The sequence below is a fragment of the Trichomycterus rosablanca genome, chromosome 3 (assembly GCF_030014385.1).
Source record: "Trichomycterus rosablanca isolate fTriRos1 chromosome 3, fTriRos1.hap1, whole genome shotgun sequence".
NCBI lineage: Eukaryota > Metazoa > Chordata > Actinopteri > Siluriformes > Trichomycteridae > Trichomycterus > Trichomycterus rosablanca.
This window is the reverse complement of record NC_085990.1, coordinates 28,743,662-28,766,429: the sequence shown is the minus strand read 5'-3', so window position 1 is coordinate 28,766,429 and position 22,768 is coordinate 28,743,662. Positions and strand designations below refer to the sequence as shown.

Below are 22,768 nucleotides of genomic sequence, written 5' to 3'. Positions count from 1 at the left end.
GTTATCCACGTCGGCACTAATGATGTTCGTTTACGGCAGTCTGAGGTTACTAAGAGTAATGTTAAAGAGGTGTGTGAGTTAGCTAGGTCGATGTCTGAGGCAGTAGTGTGCTCTGGCCCCTTACCGATTCGACCCAGTGGCGAAACCTACAGCAGGTTGTTGTCGCTGAACCGCTGGATGTCTAAATGGTGCTCAGAAAACTGCATTGATTTTGTAGATAATTGGTCCACTTTTGAGGGAAGGCCTGGTCTTTTGAAGCGGGATGGTGTCCACCCCACGTGGGAGGGTGCTGCTCGCATTTCTTGCAGCATAGGTGACAGGCTTTACCACCGCGTTAGTGTAGCGGCAGATAGTGTTAAATGACTATCCAGAGCCAAGACCAGGCAGCAGACTAACAGGCCTAACCAACTGTCTGCGAGTCGCCATCGGACGTCACCCGGAATCCTTAGGTCACAAACCTGTTTACCCGCCGAGGTTAAGGATTAAAGTCGAGACTGCCGGGACAACGATGCTGCTCCTGTCAGATGTGACTGGTCTGGAGTAATTGCAACGACAAGAAATCACTACAGACTTTATTGAAGACTAGAGCGGATAACAACTCTATTATTATTTAATTGTTTATTTATCTATTTATTACCAGTTATGACTTTTAGATCATTTAATTCTGTGTTTGTATGATTTGTGTAAATCGTGTATTTATTTAAAGTATCCTCCAGGCCACCCAAGAAGGATGGGCCCTGCTGAGTCTGGTTCCTCTCAAGGTTTCTTCCTGTAATTTTCAGGGAGTTTTTCCTTGCCACAGTCGCCCTCGGCTTGCTCAACAGGGGTTTTTGTATCTGTTGGTCCTGGATTTTGTAAAGTTGCTTTGAGACAATGTATATTGTAAAAAGCGCTATATAAATAAAGTTGACTTGACTTGACACTGCAGTGCTGAGAATGATTCACCACCTAAATTATACCTGCTCTGTGGTGGTCCTGATCATTGAAGAACAGGGTGAAAGCTAAAAAAAAAGTATGTAAAGAAACAGATGGACTACAGTCAGTAACTGTAGAACTACAAAGTGCATCTATATGGTAAGTGGAGCTGATAAAATGAACAGTGAGTGTAGAAACAAGGAGGTGGTTTTAATATATATACATATACAGTATATATACAGTATATATACAGTATATATACTGTATATATATATATATATATATATATATATATATATATATATATATATATATATACAGTGTATCACAAAAGTGAGTACACCCCTCACATTTCTGCAAATATTTTATTATATCTTTTCATGGGACGACACTATAGACATGAAACTTGGATATAACTTAGAGTAGTCAGTGTACAGCTTGTATAGCAGTGTAGATTTACTATCTTCTGAAAATAACTCAACACACAGCCATTAATGTCTAAATGGCTGGCAACATAAGTGAGTACACCCCACAGTGAACATGTCCAAATTGTGCCCAAAGTGTCAATATTTTGTGTGACCACCATTATTATCCAGCACTGCCTTAACCCTCCTGGGCATGGAATTCACCAGAGCTGCACAGGTTGCTACTGGAATCCTCTTCCACTCCTCCATGATGACATCACGGAGCTGGTGGATGTTAGACACCTTGAACTCCTCCACCTTCCACTTGAGGATGCGCCACAGGTGCTCAATTGGGTTTAGTCCATCACCTTTACCTTCAGTTTTCGAAGGGAGGGGATCATGCTCTGTTTCAGAATGTCACAGTACATGTTGGAATTCATGTTTCCCTCAATGAACTGCAGCTCCCCAGTGCCAGCAACACTCATGCAGCCCAAGACCATGATGCTACCACCACCATGCTTGACTGTAGGCAAGATACAGTTGTCTTGGTACTTCTCACCAGGGCACCGCCACACATGCTGGACACCATCTGAGCCAAACAAGTTTATCTTGGTCTCGTCAGACCACAGGGCATTCCAGTAATCCATGTTCTTGGACTGCTTGTCTTCAGCAAACTGTTTGCGGGCTTTCTTGTGCGTCAGCTTCCTTCTGGGATGACGACCATGCAGACCGAGTTGATGCAGTGTGCGGCGTATGGTCTGAGCACTGACAGGCTGACCTCCCACGTCTTCAACCTCTGCAGCAATGCTGGCAGCACTCATGTGTCTATTTTTTAAAGCCAACCTCTGGATATGACGCCGAACACGTGGACTCAACTTCTTTGGTCGACCCTGGCGAAGCCTGTTCCGAGTGGAACCTGTCCTGGAAAACCGCTGTATGACCTTGGCCACCATGCTGTAGCTCAGTTTCAGGGTGTTAGCAATCTTCTTATAGCCCAGGCCATCTTTGTGGAGAGCAACAATTCTATTTCTCACATCCTCAGAGAGTTCTTTGCCATGAGGTGCCATGTTGAATATCCAGTGGCCAGTATGAGAGAATTGTACCCAAAACACCAAATTTAACAGCCCTGCTCCCCATTTACACCTGGGACCTTGACACATGACACCAGGGAGGGACAACGACACATTTGGGCACAATTTGGACATGTTCACTGTGGGGTGTACTCACTTATGTTGCCAGCTATTTAGACATTAATGGCTGTGTGTTGAGTTATTTTCAGAAGACAGTAAATCTACACTGCTATACAAGCTGTACACTGACTACTCTAAGTTATATCCAAGTTTCATGTCTATAGTGTTGATCCATGAAAAGATATAATGAAATATTTGCAGAAATGTGAGGGGTGTACTCACTTTTGTGATACACTGTGTATATACTGTATATATATACAGTATATATATATATATATATATATATATATATATATATATATATATATATATATACTAAACATACAGGTATATACAAAAATTACAAAGCAACTTTGACTTAACATTATTTTATTGTTTTCACTAATCATTCTAACACACGCTCGTTTTCCATTTCTAAAAATATGAGAACTTTCTTTAAGGTGCTTCCTCTTACAGCTTGTTCAGCACATAGGTAGCAATGTACTTGACAGCCAGCATGGTCTCCTTACAGGTTTGTTGGATCTGAGACTCCGGTAGCAGGAACCCGTAAAGGCCAGTATCACGCAACTCGAATGTGTATGAATACTTCACTCCCAGATCATACGCCCAATCATCAGATCCACCAGAGGCAGGGTCTACACAAAAACACACATGGGTGATGAAGCATATGATGTGTTGATTGACTGGATATGATGATATCACATTGCAGGCTATCCTTATGCAAGCTGTCAATCAAGTCTGTACAGCCACCACTAAAATAGCTCAAGCTCTGCCTAAACCTGATTGGTTTGTAAAGTTGTCTTTCAACCATTAGAGCTAATTGCAAATCTGCCAGTGACATGTATATTTGAATTTTGTGGAACCAATGACACAATAACTCAACATCAGAACTAGTTAGAAGGTAAATAATTGGTATGGTTATAGTAAACATCTTTTGCCGCAGTAGTAGTGGCATTTCACACCTGAAGTCTTATTTATAATCACTGAAACTTTGGATTTACAAAGAAAATTCAAAAACTGCCAAGTTATATTTTTCTTCTTTATTTAAACGTGGAAAAGTATCATTATGGGTGTTTTCTGTAACATTATTTTTTCTTCTAATTGTTTTTCTGACCTAATTAGTATTTTGATTTAATAAGTTTTTTTTTTAATTTGTGTTATCTAATTTGTATTGTAATGAATTTCTTGTTTACTATTTGTTTTGCACTTTAAGGCTAATGACCAAAAAATCATAAAAACATTCATGATATACACAAATCTGATCTCTGTGATTAGTAGGATCAGTAGGTTGAATCATTAGTTGAATCAGTAGGTAATACTTACAGATGGTCGTGGCTCCGGGGCCGATATTATAGGGTGTACCATACAGACTTTGTAACGCCTCCGATGCTCCCTTTGCCACACTCATCTTAAATACACAAACACAGACCCAAAGGTAAAAGTTTTACATAAGGTTTAAAACACTTAGATAAGTACATTGTCAAACATTGTGTTTAGATTTAAAGTAGAGGTAGAGCAATGTGTTATAAAGCTAAACTCTATGTACTTATGTTATGTTCTATGTAAGTTAAGTAGTGTTATTTGTCTTTGTTCTGTATTTACTGTTCAGATGTTTATGTGTAAATTTAGTTACCCCGTCTACGTGTTTTTTTTTAGCCTCTACTGTTTTAAACCCACCCTCTGATTCACATCAGTGAGCGATTCTGTTCAATGAAAAGAGCAGATTGATTCCTTCTGCTTGGTTCTTGCCTGTGCTGATGCCACATGTCGGTGTCGATGGTGGTTGGGGTTGGGTACCGAGCGGTTTGCCTGCCCAGCCCAGGGCCGCTGGAGTAAGCTCTCCTTAGCCAGCAAGCCAGCCAACTGTAATGACGGCGCATACCTGGCAGCAGCTGGTCGCTGAGCTGCAGGGGCCGATAAAGCGAGATGACCGGCAATGGAGGCTGGGCCAATGCCCCTGTCATGCTATAATGGCAGCAAGGCATGGGAGTTCTATGATGTGCAACTTTTGCTGATGGTGCTGAGGATCCTGTGGTGGCTGGTTGGTGACTACCTGTCCGTTGGAAGAGCCGAACACTCAGTGCCAGTGCATACAAGAAGAACCACAGGAGCCACAAGCGCTGCACTCAAGCGACACAACAGTGATGATGACGTTCGGAATTAGCAGCAAAGGATCTGACACTGAGACAGCAACGAAGGTTTTGTAAGTCTACTGGATGGAAGCCGTTGATGTGTGTGCGCAACTGCATGACTCTATGGAGCAAGGACTTTGTTGACTACAGCAGTTTGGAACCAGCACATGCCGAAAGCAGGTCATGAGGCAGAGTGTCTAGGTTTGGCTGAGCAATGACTGACGAAGGCGATGTCTGCCATGAGTGTTTTGTTATTAGTGTTATTAGGTGCACCATACCACTTCAATAAATGAGCTCCTTCATTTCAAGACTTATGACGTTCATTTAAATGATCCTTTTAAAAAACAACAGACACCTTATAAACCTCTATAAGCAAACCGATACAATATGTCATTTGATATTTCAGCTCTATTACTGTCTTTTAAATACATTTATAAATTTTAATTAATGTTAATGTAAGAAATTTTTTTACTTAAGTGTATCTCTCGAGTCGGGTACCCTTTACATTCTCCAAAAGTACTTCAAAGATTTTCAGTTAAAATATATGTGAGAAACCCATATCTGGGTTTTCAAGGTAATATCTAGAGGTTTACTTTGGATTAGGTGTGTGTGTGTGTGTGTGTGTGTGTCTGTGTGTGTGTGGAGGTGCACTAGTTAGTGCGCTCTCAGTCCTTGTCGCAAGCTGAAGAAAAAATAAGGAAAGGCATATGTAGCTCATTGTCTGTATTCATTTATTCACTTATTGTTTGTTTTGCCACTGCTGTATCATGGTCAGGTAGAGGTGGGTCCGAATCCTGTCTGGTCCAAAGTCCAGGAATATGTTAAGAATTGTCATTTAATAAAATTGTAGCTTTTCTCTAATTAAATTTCCATTTTACTGATTATGTTAAATATATTAATTTCACAACTATAAATCCATACCATATTAAAATGTTAATTGTTTCTTCAACACTGTGATAATTTTCTACCCCATCATACTGAGTTCAACCCTGCTGTTTGATAGGTTTTATTCATACTTTGATGATAGGAGGACATACAAGGTTCATGTTTGTTAAGCTGTGATGAAATGCATATCACCTGCTTTGGCAGACAAATTGTATAAAGAATTCTACATAGACCAAATGATCCTAAACAAGAGACATCTCATAATTAAGGTTTTACAAGAATTTAGTCTAATAATTAAAATCATGTTCACACCTGGTCCAAACTGTCTGTTACAGGGTTGGTTTTAAAACACATTTTAGTGTGAAAGAAATGCCTAATAATGACTGGGATTTCATGCCTGAGCTGGGAAATGCATTTTCTCAAAGATTTAACTAATCAATAACCACTAATCAAAACCATTAGATGAAATTATTAAAACACAATTGAGGTTTTTTGAATCATACACTTGTATCTGATAAGTGACGTCGACAAATATTAAAGTCACAAATTCAACACAAACGAGACACTGCAAGCAACACCCACGCAAACACAAGTATGAACAAGCTGCAACGAATTAGCGCCATCACGCGGCGGGACGTTTGAACTACGATTTCAACAACACGATCATTTTAATTTGTTTATGTTTTGTTTTATTGGATTTGCTTTATTAAATGGATTATTGTTTGTTATTTTTAAAATTTATTTATGTTAATTAATTTCCATGCTGTTTTAGGCCTGTAGTTGTACAGTGTCCTTCTGTTTCCTGAAAGGCGGTTATAAATAAAAATGTATTTTTATATTATTATTGTTTTTTAAAGCTTTTAAATGATTTCATACATCACATTATTTTATATATTTTAACGTTTATTTTATGTGATTTTGCATGTTTTTATTGTTTTAGCTGATTTATTTATTTGTATAGGTTGAAATTTTTTTTTGCTGATATTAATCTGTATGTGTTTGTGTTTGTGTGTGTGTGTGTGTGTGTGTGTGTGCGTGTGTGTGTGTGTGAATGCTAATACTTTAACCAGCAGATGTGCAACCTGCATTAAAGGTGACAGATAATGCATGTAAAAATGTATCACTTAACCTGTATTTCCGGATTGACTACTTCCACTAATTTCAAAAATACAGGTGCACCTGGAGAGCTAAAACCTGACTGAGGTCTTTAACATTAGTCTACCATTATGAGTGTATAAATGTTAGAATGTGTGAAGCATTACCAGTTCAGCATTGTCCAAGGCCAGGTCATATTTGTAGGAGTAGGGGAAAAGGAGCAGCTGGGAGTACGAGTGGATTGTGATGTAGGCTTTAAGGATGGACTTGTTTTTCCGGATGAAGTTTGCCACATTCTTCACCTCAATCTCAGACTCAGCCGAAATGCCACAGTATACATCACTGCATGGGTTAGTGGATGCTCCCAAAGCTGTGGATGTACAAGAGACAACAATCAATGTCAATTAATTACTACTACAGGGTTTACTACTACGATCACAATACTACTACAACTAATATTACTACTACTACTATACTATCACTGCTGCTACTACTACTACTACTCATTTTCCTACTACTGTTACTACAGGGGTTGGACAAAATAACTGAAACACCTGTCATTTTAGTGTGGGAGGTTTCATGGCTAAATTGGACCAGTCTGGTGGCCAATCTTCATTAATTGCACATTGCACCAGTAAGAGCAGAGTGTGAAGGTTCAATTAGCAGGGTAAGAGCACAGTTTTGCTCAAAATATTGCAATGCACACAACATTATGGGTGACATACCAGAGTTCAAAAGAGGACAAATTGTTGGTGCACGTCTTGCTGGCGCATCTGTGACCAAGACAGCAAGTCTTTGTGATGTATCAAGAGCCACGGTATCCAGGGTAATGTCAGCATACCACCAAGAAGGACAAACCACATCCAACAGGATTAACTGTGGACGCAAGAGGAAGCTGTCTGAAAGGGATGTTCGGGTGCTAACCCGGATTGTATCCAAAAAACATAAAACCACGGCTGCCCAAATCACGGCAGAATTAAATGTGCACCTCAACTCTCCTGTTTCCACCAGAACTGTCCGTCGGGAGCTCCACAGGGTCAATATACACGGCCGGGCTGCTATAGCCAAACCTTTGGTCACTCGTGCCAATGCCAAACGTCGGTTTCAATGGTGCAAGGAGCGCAAATCTTGGGCTGTGGACAATGTGAAACATGTATTGTTCTCTGATGAGTCCACCTTTACTGTTTTCCCCACATCCGGGAGAGTTACGGTGTGGAGAAGCCCCAAAGAAGCGTACCACCCAGACTGTTGCATGCCCAGAGTGAAGCATGGGGGTGGATCAGTGATGGTTTGGGCTGCCATATCATGGCATTCCCTTGGCCCAATACTTGTGCTAGATGGGCGCGTCACTGCCAAGGACTACCGAACCATTCTGGAGGACCATGTGCATCCAATGGCGGTGCCGTGTATCAGGATGACAATGCACCAATACACACAGCAAGACTGGTGAAAGATTGGTTTGATGAACATGAAAGTGAAGTTAAACATCTCCCATGGCCTGCACAGTCACCAGATCAAAATATTATTGAGCCACTTTGGGGTGTTTTGGAGAAGCGAGTCAGGAAACGTTTTCCTCCACCAGCATCACGTAGTGACCTGGCCACTATCCTGCAAGAAGAATGGCTTAAAATCCCTCTGACCACTGTGCAGGACTTGTATATGTCATTTCCAAGACGAATTGACGCTGTATTGGCCGCAAAAGGAGGCCCTACACCATACTAATAAATTATTGTGGTCTAAAACCAGGTGTTTCAGTTATTTTGTCCAACCCCTGTACTTCTATCACTGCTACTACCACCACTAATGTTGCTACTTCTATTACTACTGCTACCAGGACAGTGGAAGCTTAGTGGGTAGAACTTTGGGCTTTCAGAAAGTTGTAACATTGAATCCTGTAAAATGGCCCTGTGCTCTGATACTAGCTTCCAAACAAGCCAGGATATTCATTTATTCATTTGTTTGATCCTTTTACTGCTTTATCCTATTAAGGGTCGCAGTGGGTCTGATTTACTGGGTGAAAGGCAGGAAACACCCCGGACAGGTCGCCGGACAGGGCAAACACACACACACACCACTCATACCTAGGAGAACTTCGGGAAAAACATGCAAACTCCACACAGACTGATTCACCTGATTTTTCCTGAATGTTTTTTTTCACCTGTATCATGACTTCAACTTGCAACTATTTTTTTATTTGCACCTTTAATATCTTGTATAACCCCAGCAAAATTGGGTACAGCTGTTACTAATATTTTATTCATGCTAAACAACTACTTTTTTAAACACTTTGAACATACAGTAAAGTCATTTAAGTATGATTCAAAAAATGAGGAGGACCTATAATAAGCTGAATTGACAGCATCATGACATGAATTGCATAATCAGAGGCTTGTTTGCTACATGCAACATGAGACAGAGGGCACTGGAGAAAGCTTGCCCATGTGTGCAGCCCACCATCACAAAGCGATGACGGTGTAGTGATGTGCAAAAAACTGAAGTGGACATTTGCCCCAAAAGCATATTAATTGATTAAAACAAAACTGGTAAACACTTACAGTGGGGGAAATAAGTATTTGATCCCCTGCTGATTTTGTAAGTTTACCCCCTTACAAAGACTTGAACAGTCTATAATTTTTATGGAAGGTTTATTTTAACAGAGAGAGACAGAATATCAACAAAAAATCCAGAAAAAAAACATTAAATAAAAGTTATAAATGAATTTGTATTTAATTAAGGGAAATAAGTATTTGATCCCCTACCAACCAGCAAAAATTCTGACCCCCACAGACCGGTTATGTGCCCAAGAGGCACACAAATTAGTCCTGTCCCTGTATAAAAGACTCCTGTCACAGAATCAGTTTCTTCTGTACAAATCTCTCAACCACCATGGGCAAGACCAAAGAGCTATCAAAGGACGTCAGGGACAAGATTGTAGACCTGCACAAGGCTGGAATTGGCTACAAGACCATCAGCAAGAAGCTTGGTGAGAAAGAGACCACTGTTGGCACGATAATTCGAAAATGGAAGAAATACAAGATCACAGTCAATCACCCTCACTCTGGAGCTCCATGCAAGATCTCACCTGGTGGGGTAAGAATGATTCTGAGAAAGGTGAGGTCAGTCCAGAATTACACGGGAGGAGCTTGTATGACCCCGAGAACACCATCCCCACTGGGCATTTCTTTGCCTCCAAACACGGTGAGTGGAGTTGATGCCAAAGAGCTCAATTTTGGTCTCATCTGACCATATCACATTCTCCCAAGCTTTCTCTGAATCATTCAGGTGTTCATTGGCAAACTTCAGACGGGCCTGTACATGAGCCTTCTTGAGCAGAGGGACTTTGCGGGCACTGCAGGATCTCAATCCATTACGGCGAAGTGTGTTACTAATGGTTTTCTTGGTGACTGTGCTCCCAGCTCCCTTGAGATCATTGACAAGCTCCTCCCGTGTAATTCTGGACTGACTCACCTTTCTCAGAATCATTCTTACCCCACCAGGTGAGATCTTGCATGGAGCTCCAGAGTGAGGGTGATTGACTGTGATCTTGTATTTCTTCCATTTTCGAATTATCGCACCAACAGTGGTCTCTTTCTCACCAAGCTTCTTGCTGATGGTCTTGTAGCCCATTCCAGCCTTGTGCAGGTCTACAATCTTGTCCCTGACGTCCTTTGATAGCTCTTTGGTCTTGCCCATGGTGGTCGAGAGATTTGAACGGAAGAAACTGATTCTGTGACAGGAGTCTTTTATACAGGGACAGGACTAATTTGTGTGCCTTTTGTGCACATAACCGGTCTGTGGGGGTCAGAATTATTGCTGGTTGGTAGGGGATCAAATACTTATTTCCCTTAATTAAATACAAATTAATTTATAACTTTTATTTAATGTTTTTTTTCTGGATTTTTTGTTGATATTCTGTCTCTCTCTGTTAAAATAAACCTTCCATAAAAATTATAGACTGTTCAAGTCTTTGTAAGGGGGTACACTTACAAAATCAGCAGGGGATCAAATACTTATTTCCCCCACTGTACTTTCCCTCACTGTACTTACAATACTTGCTACATTAAATGTATAAACAGTGTTGGCCAAGTGGTCAAGGCTCTGGTCTAAGTAAATTTGACAAATAAATGTTTAAGACTCTTTTTCCTTGAATAATTAGTCTGTTGGGTTCTGATAATCTGTACATCATTGGTGCATTGTTGGACTGAAATGAATTACTCACTGCACCATCCAGCATTGAAGTTTCGGTTGGGGTCAGCACCAATACATCTGGTGCCGGTTCTGACAGAGCGTGTCTTCCTCCACATCCTATCCTGCATAATCCATCACATTAAAATGTAAAACATGCAACTATGCCAAGAGTATAATGCATTTCACATGGATGGTATAGCATGCTAGCTACTGAAACTAGCTGGTGTTTAAATAACACATCACAGTTGATGCAAATAATGGGTTGTTATTGAATTATCAATGGTTTAATCATGTTGTAATCATACTTTCAGACTAGCAGTAGGTTTTAAGAAAATAATACTGTAAAGTAGTTGACTAATTGTGACATGTCAGTGTTAAGAATTTTTTGTTACTCTACAATACTACATTTATTTTCTTTGTTCATTTGCTGTATAATTCATCTGATAAAGACATAAAGCAAATCTAGCTTTGCAGAAATGTTTAGTTTTAAAAATTCTCAATTTTGGGAGTTCAGTGTTTCTGATTGCAACTGTAACTAGGGATAATTAATAAAAAAAACAGTTTTTTGTGGACCCTAGCAGTTGATAAGGTATATGGTAAATTAGATACATACCGTCTTCCAGCTATACTCGTAACCATCCACATTAAATACAGGCAGCACAAAGACATCCATTGTGTCCAGCAGTTTGGTCATCTGAGCGTTGGTTCCATAAGTGGACACAGCCTAACCAAAAAATACATTATAGTATTACAGATTACAAACAAATAATAATAATAACAATAATAATAAAAATAATAATAATAATAATAATAAAATAACAATAATAATAATAATAATAAAATAATAATAATAATAATAAAATAACAATAATAATAATAATAATAAAATAACAACAACAATAATAATAATAATAATAATAATAATAATAATAACAATAATAATAATAAAATAACAATAATTTCAGGTCCATTGTCTTGTACAGACTATACTTTTGAGTTTATACAAAAAGCAGTAATTGTAGCTTAATCTAAATATCAACCATTCGAGTGTTAAATCAGGTTTGTTAAAATATGTTAGTGAGGAATGCAGTTGGCTTTACCTCTTTGACAAACCACTGGCAGTAAACTGGGGAGATCCACTCTCTGGCGTGGATGCCACAGTCCATGAAGATGGCAGGTTTGGTGATGCCAGTATTCTTTCCGATCTGTAAAACAGAGACAGATTTAGCATTCAATGTTTTCAAACGCCAGAATACCGGCTCAGCAGTTTTATCAAGTGACTGCTGTTAATCTATTTAATATAAGGTGCTGTAAAACACTCCTTTTAAATATAGTAATGTCATTAGTATTTCACATAATATTGGATTAATGGTTTATTTCTTTAATAAATGGTAATCTGTAATCATAACACAGTACAGAAGATTCACTGTGTTGTATAGAAATTAGGGCTGTCGTTATTTGCGTTAATTAACGTGATTAACGTGTTAAAATTTTAATCACAAAATAAATCGATTTTTATTGGGCTATGTTTGTGTCACTTTAACCATACGTCACTGTGGTAATGTGCGCTGCTTTAACACAGCGACATTGTGTTTATACTGTATACCGATAACACCGGTCTTTTTCCAGTTTGCAGTCGTTACAAATTACTCGAGCTGCTGCTACATATTGCGAAATGTAGGCAAGCCCGGAGTGGCTAATTGGGAGATTCGGTTGGATTCCTGATGGGTCGGCTCATGTCAATCTCAAGTTTGGGCCGGTTGGGAAAAATAATTTTGACACTTATCTGTCACTTATCTAATCTTATTCTTGCATTCATTCTCCATTCGTCTGACAGCGCAGCCCCTACACCGTAGTACATTAGATGGTGTACATTAGATTCACCTTCTGTGAATCCTCATTCTCTCTCTGTACAATTTACTGGTAGTCATCTTTCCACTTTTTCTACTGTTAATGAGGGTTATGTCAGTCAGCTCATTTTAAACTCAAGAGCCACTACATGTCAGTTAGACCCCATCCCAACACAATGGGTGAAATCTTGCCTTCCTGCTATCTGTCCCCTTATTACAAAGGCCATAAATGCATCACTCACTTCAGGATTGGTTTCAGCGTGTTTGAAGCTGGCAGCTGTTACTCCTGTGTTAAAAAAACCTGGCTTAGATCCTGACAACTTTGCTAACTTTAGGCCAATCTCTAATCTTCCTTTTTTGGCCAAATTGTTAGAGCGAACTGTTGCTTCTCAGCTAAATGATCACCTGGAATCAAATGAACTGTTTGAAGTGTTCCAGTCTGGTTTCAGGAAGAACCATAGTACGGAAACAGCATTAGTTAAGGTGGTGAATGATTTGCTATTAGCTGCTGACCAGGGGATGCTGAATGTGTTGATTCTATTAGATCTTACTGCTGCTTTTGATACGGTTTGCCATACCTTGCTACTTACTAGGCTTGCAACATTGATTGGCATCAACGGCACTGCTTTTAATTGGTTCCAATCTTACCTTACAGATAGGCAGCAGTTTGTTTCGGTTGGGAGATTTCGGTCTGATCCGTGTGTGTTGTCCCGTGGTGTCCCTCAGGGTTCAGTGCTTGGCCCCTTGCTCTTTTTATTGTATATGCTCCCTCTGGGTAACATAATTAGAAGGCATGGGCTCCAGTTTCACTGTTTTGCAGATGATGTTCAAATTTACATCTACACCAAACCATCTCATACTCTTCCTCCCACTGTACTAATCGAATGTCTGACTGATGTACGGGCCTGGATGAGTGAAAACTTCCTGAGCCTAAATAGCACTAAATCTGAGGCCATACTGATTTCCTCACCTGCGACTGTCAGGAAGCTCAGTAACATTCATTTTTCTATACCGGGTTTTGTTACTTCTTCCTCTGCTCAGGTTCGAAATCTGGGTGTCATTCTGGACACAACACTGTCATTTGAGCCTCACATCAAAAATATATGCAAAACCGCCTTTTACCATCTTAAGAACATTTCAAGAATTCGCCCTTTTCTTTCTTTTACTGCTGCTGAGACTATTATTCATGCATTTGTGACATCCCGTATCGATTATTGTAATGCAATGTTATATGGTCTCCCTAACCGGCTTTTAAACAGATTATTAACTCTGCAGCCAGGGTGCTGACCCGTAAAAGATCTGGGGAACATATTACACCTGTGCTGAGGGATCTTCACTGGCTTCCAGTACAGTTTAGAGTGCATTATAAAATACTGGTGCTTGTCTATAAGTCTCTCCATGGCCTCACCCCCACATACTTGACTTACTTCAGAGCTATGTTCCGTCACGCACTTTACGCTCCTCAAATTTGCATCTCCTAGCAGTTCCATCTGCAAAATTACGTTCTGTAGGTGACAGAGCTTTTAGTGTTGCTGGCCCTAAACTCTGGAATGAACTCCCACTACAGATACGTACCTGTCATTCATTGTCATTATTCAAAGTTAGTCTCAAAACACATCTCTATCAGTTAACTTATGAGTGAGCAATCGCTTAATCATTTATTTAGTGTTTTATTTTCATCTTACATTTTCATTGTTTTGTTTTAATTTTTGTCTTATCTTGTATTTTATTCTACTTTTATACCATTACTATCCTAATCATGACATTATTATCTATTTTATTTACATGCACATTACTGTTTTATGTTGATGCTCTCTGTAATTTGTATTGTTTTTTATTGTACAGTGGCCTTGGGTCTCGTGAAAGGCGCTTTATAAATAAAATGTATTATTATTATTATTATGGGTTCTACCATCTGAGGGAATCCCCCCCCCCCCACATGTTTAAGTTGGTTTGGCCCATGAGGCGTCTTTTCTGGAACGCCGGTGTTACAGTAAATATAGCAACAGAACAGAATAGCGCAAGTCGGTGGTGATGGAGGGCAGGAAGAGACCAGGTGGAGCCGAAAAGTCCAGGTAAAAAAAAAAAAAAGAAAGGCAATGGAAGAAGATGCTGACAAATGTGCCAAATTAACAGACATGTTTTCCAGATGACAGACCCCATGCGGCCGGTATTGCGCAACATAGCCAAGTCAACTTAGTGTAGTTTATTTTGTTGAACCCAATACACAGCATTAATCACAAATATCCAGTTTCAAGCTGAAATTAATAAACATAATTTGAAGTGTGATATATTAAATAGCCTAACTCATTAATGGAATGTTTTTTTTCCGACACTACTGTACTGTAGTTATTTAAACTAAGATAGTTATTAGTAATGTCAAATATAACGTAGAGAATATACATGATATATGTTAAATTGTTCAGACATTCAGAAAGATGTCAGCACGATAGCCTATTTTATTTTAACAAATGAAGACAAATAGCCTAAATCACTATCAATTTTACACCATCATAATAAAGGCTAAATTGTTAAAAAAAACAAAAAAACTTTAAGCATGTTATGTTATTCAGCAAAACAGGCCTCAGAGCAGCAGATAAGCCATGTCTCATGTCTATAGACAATGACACTGTTATTAAAAAAGTGCACTGCTTAGGAGGCTTTTGATGCTGTAGGTAGCCACTAAATAGTGAAGCTACTTAAGAGTTTAGTGTAAACCTAACAATAGAGCACCTCTCTGTTAAAAAGACAAATGCAATTTTAATTTTTATTTCAACTTATTCCTCATTTACAAATGTAAATACTTTTTCATCTTATCACATTTTTTACCTTTTAAATCTTTATCTGATTTAAATTTGAATTAAACATGTCGTTCTACATGACGTTATACTTGTTGCATGTAGAAATGGTTTATTGTAGTACCCTGAGCGCCTGTCTCCAGTGGCACGGTTATGAACAGGAAAAGATCCTCACTTTTGCCAGATAATGTGAACAGACTTGTCAATTTAAATAACTTGCTGAAAGATGGGTAACTGTTAAGAACTCTATATAGGCATTGGCTGGCTTTCTAAAGATAATTTAGATTTAATAATTTTAGCATAATTTTATTAATTTTTTTATTGGTTTTGGTTTTTATGTTCTTGCAATAAAAATGTGCATAACTGTTCAAATTTTGCTTAGTTATTTTTGCACGCAATTAATCACGTTTAATTTGGTTCTTTAATCGTGATTAATCTCAATTAAAAAATTTAATCGTGTGACAGCCCTAATATAAATATTTATATGTAGCAAGAAATATGATTCATATGAAGACATCAAGACAAAAACATCCTAAAATATTATATAAAAACCTCATCATGTAAATATAATGTAAAAATAAATACTTAAATATAAGAATTTTGGTTGGCCAATGACACCACTAAAATTTGAACCTGGAACCCACAGTGGTGAATAGAAAAATAGACCACATATAGACAAAATATTATATATATTTATCAAAGTCACACATATTACAGTTATTTGCATTCCTATGTTTAGACCTTTATGCAATCTTTCTTGTCAAAGTAAGAGCACATATGCCTTTCATTGATAAGTGATTAAAGCAAGGATCCTCACCTCACAGCTTTTCAATAAGGATTTAGGTAAATGGACAGAAAATGCTGTGACAAAAGCTTGGTCTGTGCTTACTAAACTGTTTTTGTGTAGAATTTGTCTTCTTTGTGATCTATGTTTTGGATTCTTGTACTGCTAAAAGATCCAGCCACAACCCAGTTTCAGCTTCTTGAAATAGTTCTCTGAAATGGGTTGTCACCATTCAGGTGCAGTTTAAATTCAGGTTTGAACACTTAATGACCCCAGACTGTTACCGTCTTTTACAAATTTCAGTCATTAGATTCAAGATGCAAAGAACCGAATTATTTTTTGTTGCACTGCAAAACTAGGTGACGTCAAGGTAATTTAATATTACAATCACAGATAATGTGTTTCTGAATATAAATTTAAATGTAAACATGTGATATAGATGTACACTGGATGTACCACCCAACACAGGTCTGCAGTGTTAAAAGCTGCTCGTACCTTGGTACCTTGTAACTTTTGACATCCCCTAAACTCCAAATCTTTAAAAACTTGACACACTTCGTGGAGAAATTTGTACCCTTAAACTCAACTTTTTCACTTAAGCTCAATGTGTTCAGCTTTTTAAAAATGTATTTATTTAACTTGGCTTGAGCGCTGCGGTAAAACATCATCAAAGTGCGAATATGAGACGAGTCTGCATTTGTGTGGAATAACAGTCAAATTCACTCTGAAAGCTTCCACATGTGTCTGTGTTTAGCTGGATGTCCCTCCTGTTTTACTTTTAAACTTGTGTTATAGCTCGGGGTTCTGAGAAATGTTGAGAATCAGCTTTTCAGAGTCTAAAACGCTAGTCTAAAACCAGTTGACGTCGAGTTTCAAGGTACCACTGTATTTATATAAAGTACTGTATTTTACACAAAGAGCAATTAAGAGCACTTAACAAAGTAGTATTTTAAATCATACATAAAAGCTGATTATTAAAATAAGCTTATAAGTCCTGATTAATTAATTAATCTAATTGTGAGGCATTAACCGCTCACACTTAAAGCGTAAGTCTGCTTTTTTGTGCTTAGTGTTTATTTGAGGCTTGGTTGTCTAAGAGTCCTGCTAGGCTTATACCGCTGGAGCACATCAGTTCATATATAGCTGAATGTGTGTCGCAGTAGTTAACTGTGCTAGCCCACTAGTGCTGGGATCTGGGGTTCAAATCCCTAGTGGTGCTACTGGACGGACAGCTGTTGACATGTCAAATTATTGATGTACAGTGAATAAAAAGGTTCTACTCCTTTAATGTGATATGTAATGTGTTGTAAATTTGTGCACATTTGGTGTGACAGCTATTCCAATAGTAAAAGTGCAAAGATGATCTCACCTTGAGTAGGTACATGGATCGCCCTTCGTATGTCTTTCCAATGACCGTGCTGCTAACCAGTGCAGGGTTGGCTAAAGTGATGGAGCTGATCCAGGTCTCAATCTGTCACATCATTAAGAAATCAAACCACACATATACAAACACATCTGGAAAAAAAAACATCTGAAAACAGAAAGTGTAAATTCTCACCGTTGACCATCTGTTGTACTTGGTGTAGCTGTGAGCAATGACCTGCGCCCTAGTGTTAGTCTGAGCATCCACAGAACTCTGAAGGTCCTTAATTATCACCCTGTATTGCAGGAACATCCTCAATATAGCATGCATGTAGCATTTTTATATACAGTTCCTGTACACACAACTTCATACTCATAATCATAAAACCCTTTTGAAGTAGATTTTGTAGTGTTTTTAGGGACATTGTCATCCTGCAAACCAATAATTGCACTTAATTGCACACAAGATGTGTGCTTGTATTATTATGAATTCCTTATTGAGCTCAACAGTTGGCAGAAGACATTGCTTCAATTAAATTCAGGTTGGAGAAAGTTCATTTAAAGGTTGATAATATATATTTTTTTTGCTTAAGGGTCCAGGATTTACTGTATGTTTTTACACATTGGCTTTCGATAGAAAAAAGCTCTTCTGTGGATTCCAGCTTGTGAAGCTTACAGTTTTGCTGACAATGGGTCAAGGTGTTGCCCATTTAATTTTGTGATTATTTTAAGGCATTTAGTAAATATACTGTAACCATATCCTTGTACTAAATGTTGATTGTTTATTTATTTATTAACGTCATGTTTACACTTTTACATTCATGGTTACATTCATGACAGAACAGGTAGTTACTCTTTATACAAGATTCAAGTTTTTAATGTCAAACACAGTCATGGACTGTCTGTCTTTGGACTGTGGGAGGAAACCAGAGCTCCCAGAGGAAACCCATGAAGACACAGGGAGAACATGCAAACTCCACACAGAAAGGACCCGGACTACTCCACCTGGGAATCAAACCCAGGACCTTCTAGTTGCGAGGTGTGGTGTTACAATAAGCCATAAACAACTGATGGGAACACTGATGAATCTAGAGCTAGTGAGTGGAGTACATTTTCACATCAGTATATTGGGGAATATACAGTATTTCTAATATAACTGAACATTTGTGTGTGTGTGTGTGTTTGACTTAGATCTATGACTTACAACCACTGTTCCATTAAATTTGTTTTTACCCAACTGTAGGAACAGTATTGAGTTCCCATACAGAGCTGCATCACAAACAAAAAGTCACACTATGCTTTATGCAAATATGAATCCCCACTCGTATCAGTGCCTCAACCAGTTTCAGGGACTGCATATCATTTATGCCCCATCTAACCTTCCCTCCCTGAGACACAGCTAATTTTGTTTGCAGGCTGGCTGAGATTTGAGCTTGACAGCTCAAACACTCTGCAGCTGTAAGCAAGCGTATTTAACTGTTGCACCACCTGAGTGCTTAGTTTAGTTTAGTCTTTAGTTTAAAAACACAGTGTGTTAGCAGTATTAGTACAGTGTGTTTTAGTGTAGTTTGTATTGATATACTATTGAAATGTATGTATGTATTCCTAAGTTTACACCACACAGAAACTGTCCTGCACATTTCTTGAGGTTCTCATCTTAGAAAATTAGTTAAATTAAAGTAAATGAATAATGTTAATAATTTGAGATTAGTAAGAAAAAAACATAAAATGTGAAGTTCATCTTTAATAGCTTTATGTAACATTGCCATTGTTGTTGTTCTGACTAGTGTGAAAGGTGTAGCTTTAAATACCAGTGACTATTAGTGACAATTTTAATAAGGTTTTTCAAGTCCAACATGCCAAATACTGTAGATTGGTATTTCTTGCAGTACTTACTTATATTGCATGCCCCTCTGCCACAACCTAAGTGAGATCATGTCAGTGTAAGAAGCTGGAACATGGATATCAACATCAGAGTTAACCACGACCAGGTCAGCACTAGCAGGACTCCAGAAGTCTATCTACAGAAAAAAAAACACCCACATACTAATGTTTAAGGTTCAAATACTGGCTCTGCCAAGCTGACGTTGCGTTTTTAGGCAAGTCCTTTAGCACTTTCTACTCCAAGGGATCAGTATAATGGCAGAGGTTGGGTCTGACATCAACTTTACTTAAGCAGACACTTGTTATCCAAAGTGATTTACATTTGTGACTGGATACATTGCAAACAACTGAGGGTTAAAAAGTCTGGCTTAATGAGTCCAAATCTGGCAACAACATATGCAAAGAAATAAATGTCATTGTATTGTAAACCTGCATATACTGTATGTACAGTCTACATAAGAATAAAGGCATTAAGAATATTTTATTATCTCAACACCTTTCATTTTAGAATGTAAAAGTTGTAGCTTTCAGTTAATGGCACATACATAGTCCTGTATTTTAAATACTTAAATAAACAAGTAGGCAATTTGTCACAGGCTGGTAACTGCCTTGTGACAGAGGCGCTAGGTGTAACCCTGAACCTGCAATATTAAAGGTACAAACTCAATCACAGAAGGCTTAACTAATGCAGGACAATACCAAGCCACAACAAAAGAAAGAAAAATAATGCCTGAATAAATGAACGAGTATAGTATGTTATGAAGTATCAAACTGATTAAAAAGGCTATGGACATTTTTTGAGCTGAGAAAGAGGCCCTGGGTCTCAGGGACATAACATGAGGGCTAAAATGCAGTATATACTATTTATTCATTTATTTACCATTGTATCATGGCCAGAGAGATAGCATCAACAGAAAACCATTGTAACTTAACCAAGGCAAGAATACACCGACCAGGCATAACATTATGACCGTTGACAGGTGACGTGAATAACACTGATTATCTCTTCATCATGGCACCTGTTCGTGGGTGGGATATATTAGGCAGCAAGTGAACATTTTATCCTCAAAGTTGATGTGTTAGAAGCAGGAAAATGGGCAAGAGTAAGGATCTGAGCCAGTTTGACAAGGGCCAGATTGTGATGACTAGACGACTGGGTCAGAGCATCTCCAAAACTGCAGCTCTTGTGGGGTGTTTCAAGTCTGCAGTGGTCAGTATTCATCAAAAGTGGTCCAAAGAAGGAACAGTGGAAAACCGGCGACAGGGTCATCAGCGGCCAAAGCTCATTGATGCACGTGGGGAGTGAAGGCTGGCCCGTGGGGTACAATCCCACAGACGAGCTACTGTAGCTCAAATTGCTGAAGAGGTTAATGCTGGTTCTAATAGAAAGGTGTCAGAATACACAGTGCATCACAGTTGCAGGCCTGTTTTGGCAGCAGAAGGAGTACCAACACAATATTAGGAAGGTGGTCATAATGTTATGCCTAATCGGTGTACATCATGGACATAATTCATATAAGTACAGCATGCACTCACACATTAATCCACTTATCACACATGTGGACAATATTTAGAGTAATTAGTCATTTTCTGCATGATTTTGTATAGTGGGTGCAAACAGAAACCTGGAGAAAGCCCAGGCAGACATGGGTAGAATGTGCAAAAGTCTTTATAGACAATGTCCAGATAGACATTGTAATTAGGTAATTAGGTATTTTCCCACTTTTCTACATGTGCTTAAGATGCAACAGACATAATTTAAACTTATTACTGACTGCTAATTAATGATCAGATCTTAAAAGTGTATATTTAAACAGTTATTCAATGTGACATTGCAGAATAGGTTTATTTTATTATAAATCAGTGTACCTTTATGGTTTCACTCAGTCTCTTAATAAATGACACATCTTCATCACTCATGGGCTTCAGGCGGAAAACTTGATTCCTGCAAAAATAGTACGATGCAAGTTTTTTGATAGCCATTGTTTGGTCAATGTTGTGTCTCTAAAAAAAAAATGTAGGAAGATTACCCGTCATATCGAACTGGCTCACAGAGAGCTACTGCTACTAGTCCCAATAGCAAAAGCATCCTCATGGTTCCTGATCAACTGTGATGGGGAAAGTTCTCTTGCTGCCTTTATAAAGCTGAGTCCTCAGGAGCTGTCCAACCCTTAATATCAATATTGTAGAGTTTGGTCATTCAATAATTAACTTAATTATTTACATTTAGTTATGTATTATTTACTTATTAATTATTTACATTTATATACAGGTGTATAAAACCAAACCTAGGCATGCAGACTGCTTCTACAAACTTTTGTGAAAGAATGGGTCACTCTCAGGAGCTCAGTGAATTCCAGCATGGTACAATGATAGGATGCCACCTGTGTATTTCAAGTCCAGTCATGAAATTTCCTGGCTTCTAAATATTCCACAGTCAACTGTCAGTGGTATTATAACAAAGTGGAAGCAATTGGGAACGACAGCAACTCGGCCACGAAGTGGTAGGCCACGTAAAATAAAAGCTGTTATAGCTGCAAAGGGTGGCTGGCATCATATTAAACCCTATGGATTAAGAATGGAATGTCACTCAAGTTCATATGCGTGTGAAGGCAGACAAGCAAATACTTTTGGCAATATAGTGTATTTGCAAAGGTCCAAGCTTATTTCAGCAAGACAATTCCCCCATTCTGTAAATGCACACTAGCATTGCTTTATAGAAACAAAGTATGTACGCTTGGCTGGCATGGCTGCAGTCTAAATCTTTTTTCTATGAAAAATGTATGGCGCATCATGAGAAGAAGAATCAGACAATGGTGACCAACTACAACTAACCAGTTAAAGTCTCATATTAAAAGCAATAATGGGCCAAAATTCCACTTTCAAAACGGCAACAATTAATATTCTCAGTTTCCAAACTATTAAAAGGTGTAATTAATAAAAAAAAGGATGCCAGTTTCTTTGTTTTGGTCAACATTAACCTATTTTCAGGGCAGTGCAACAGTTCGGGTCACATTTGGAACCACTCTTGATCAACAAGCTGCCCCAAAGGCGGTGTGATGACCCATTTCTGGAGCAGTCCCCATGTAGTGGAACCATGCTGGGTGCGGGCTGGGCCAGCTGATGACAGTGGACTTACATTTACATTTTATGCTTATTATTTCTCAGATTAGAAAATTGCAATAGATAACCTCTGGGCATTTGAAAGTCTACCTGGTGAAAACGTTAATGTAAGCAATAACAGTAACAATAAATCAATAAATACACAAATTAATTAAAGA

The 22,768-nt window shown here is 38.5% G+C and overlaps 1 protein-coding gene across 1 annotated transcript; it reads right to left on the bottom strand.

The window, feature by feature from the left end:
• Positions 1-2,898: 2,898 nt before the first annotated feature.
• On the bottom strand, positions 2,899-21,582 carry LOC134310439 (carboxypeptidase B-like). The gene is made up of 11 exons (XM_062992033.1): positions 21,518-21,582; positions 21,357-21,432; positions 19,500-19,624; positions 17,800-17,899; positions 17,611-17,712; positions 11,910-12,014; positions 11,423-11,533; positions 10,841-10,931; positions 6,789-6,991; positions 3,833-3,917; positions 2,899-3,144 (listed from the first exon to the last, which is right to left on the bottom strand). The coding sequence occupies exons 1-11, from the start codon at positions 21,580-21,582 to the stop codon at positions 2,960-2,962; spliced, it is 1,248 nt and encodes a 415-aa protein (XP_062848103.1). The 3' UTR covers positions 2,899-2,959.
• Between the last annotated feature and the right edge of the window lie 1,186 nt (positions 21,583-22,768).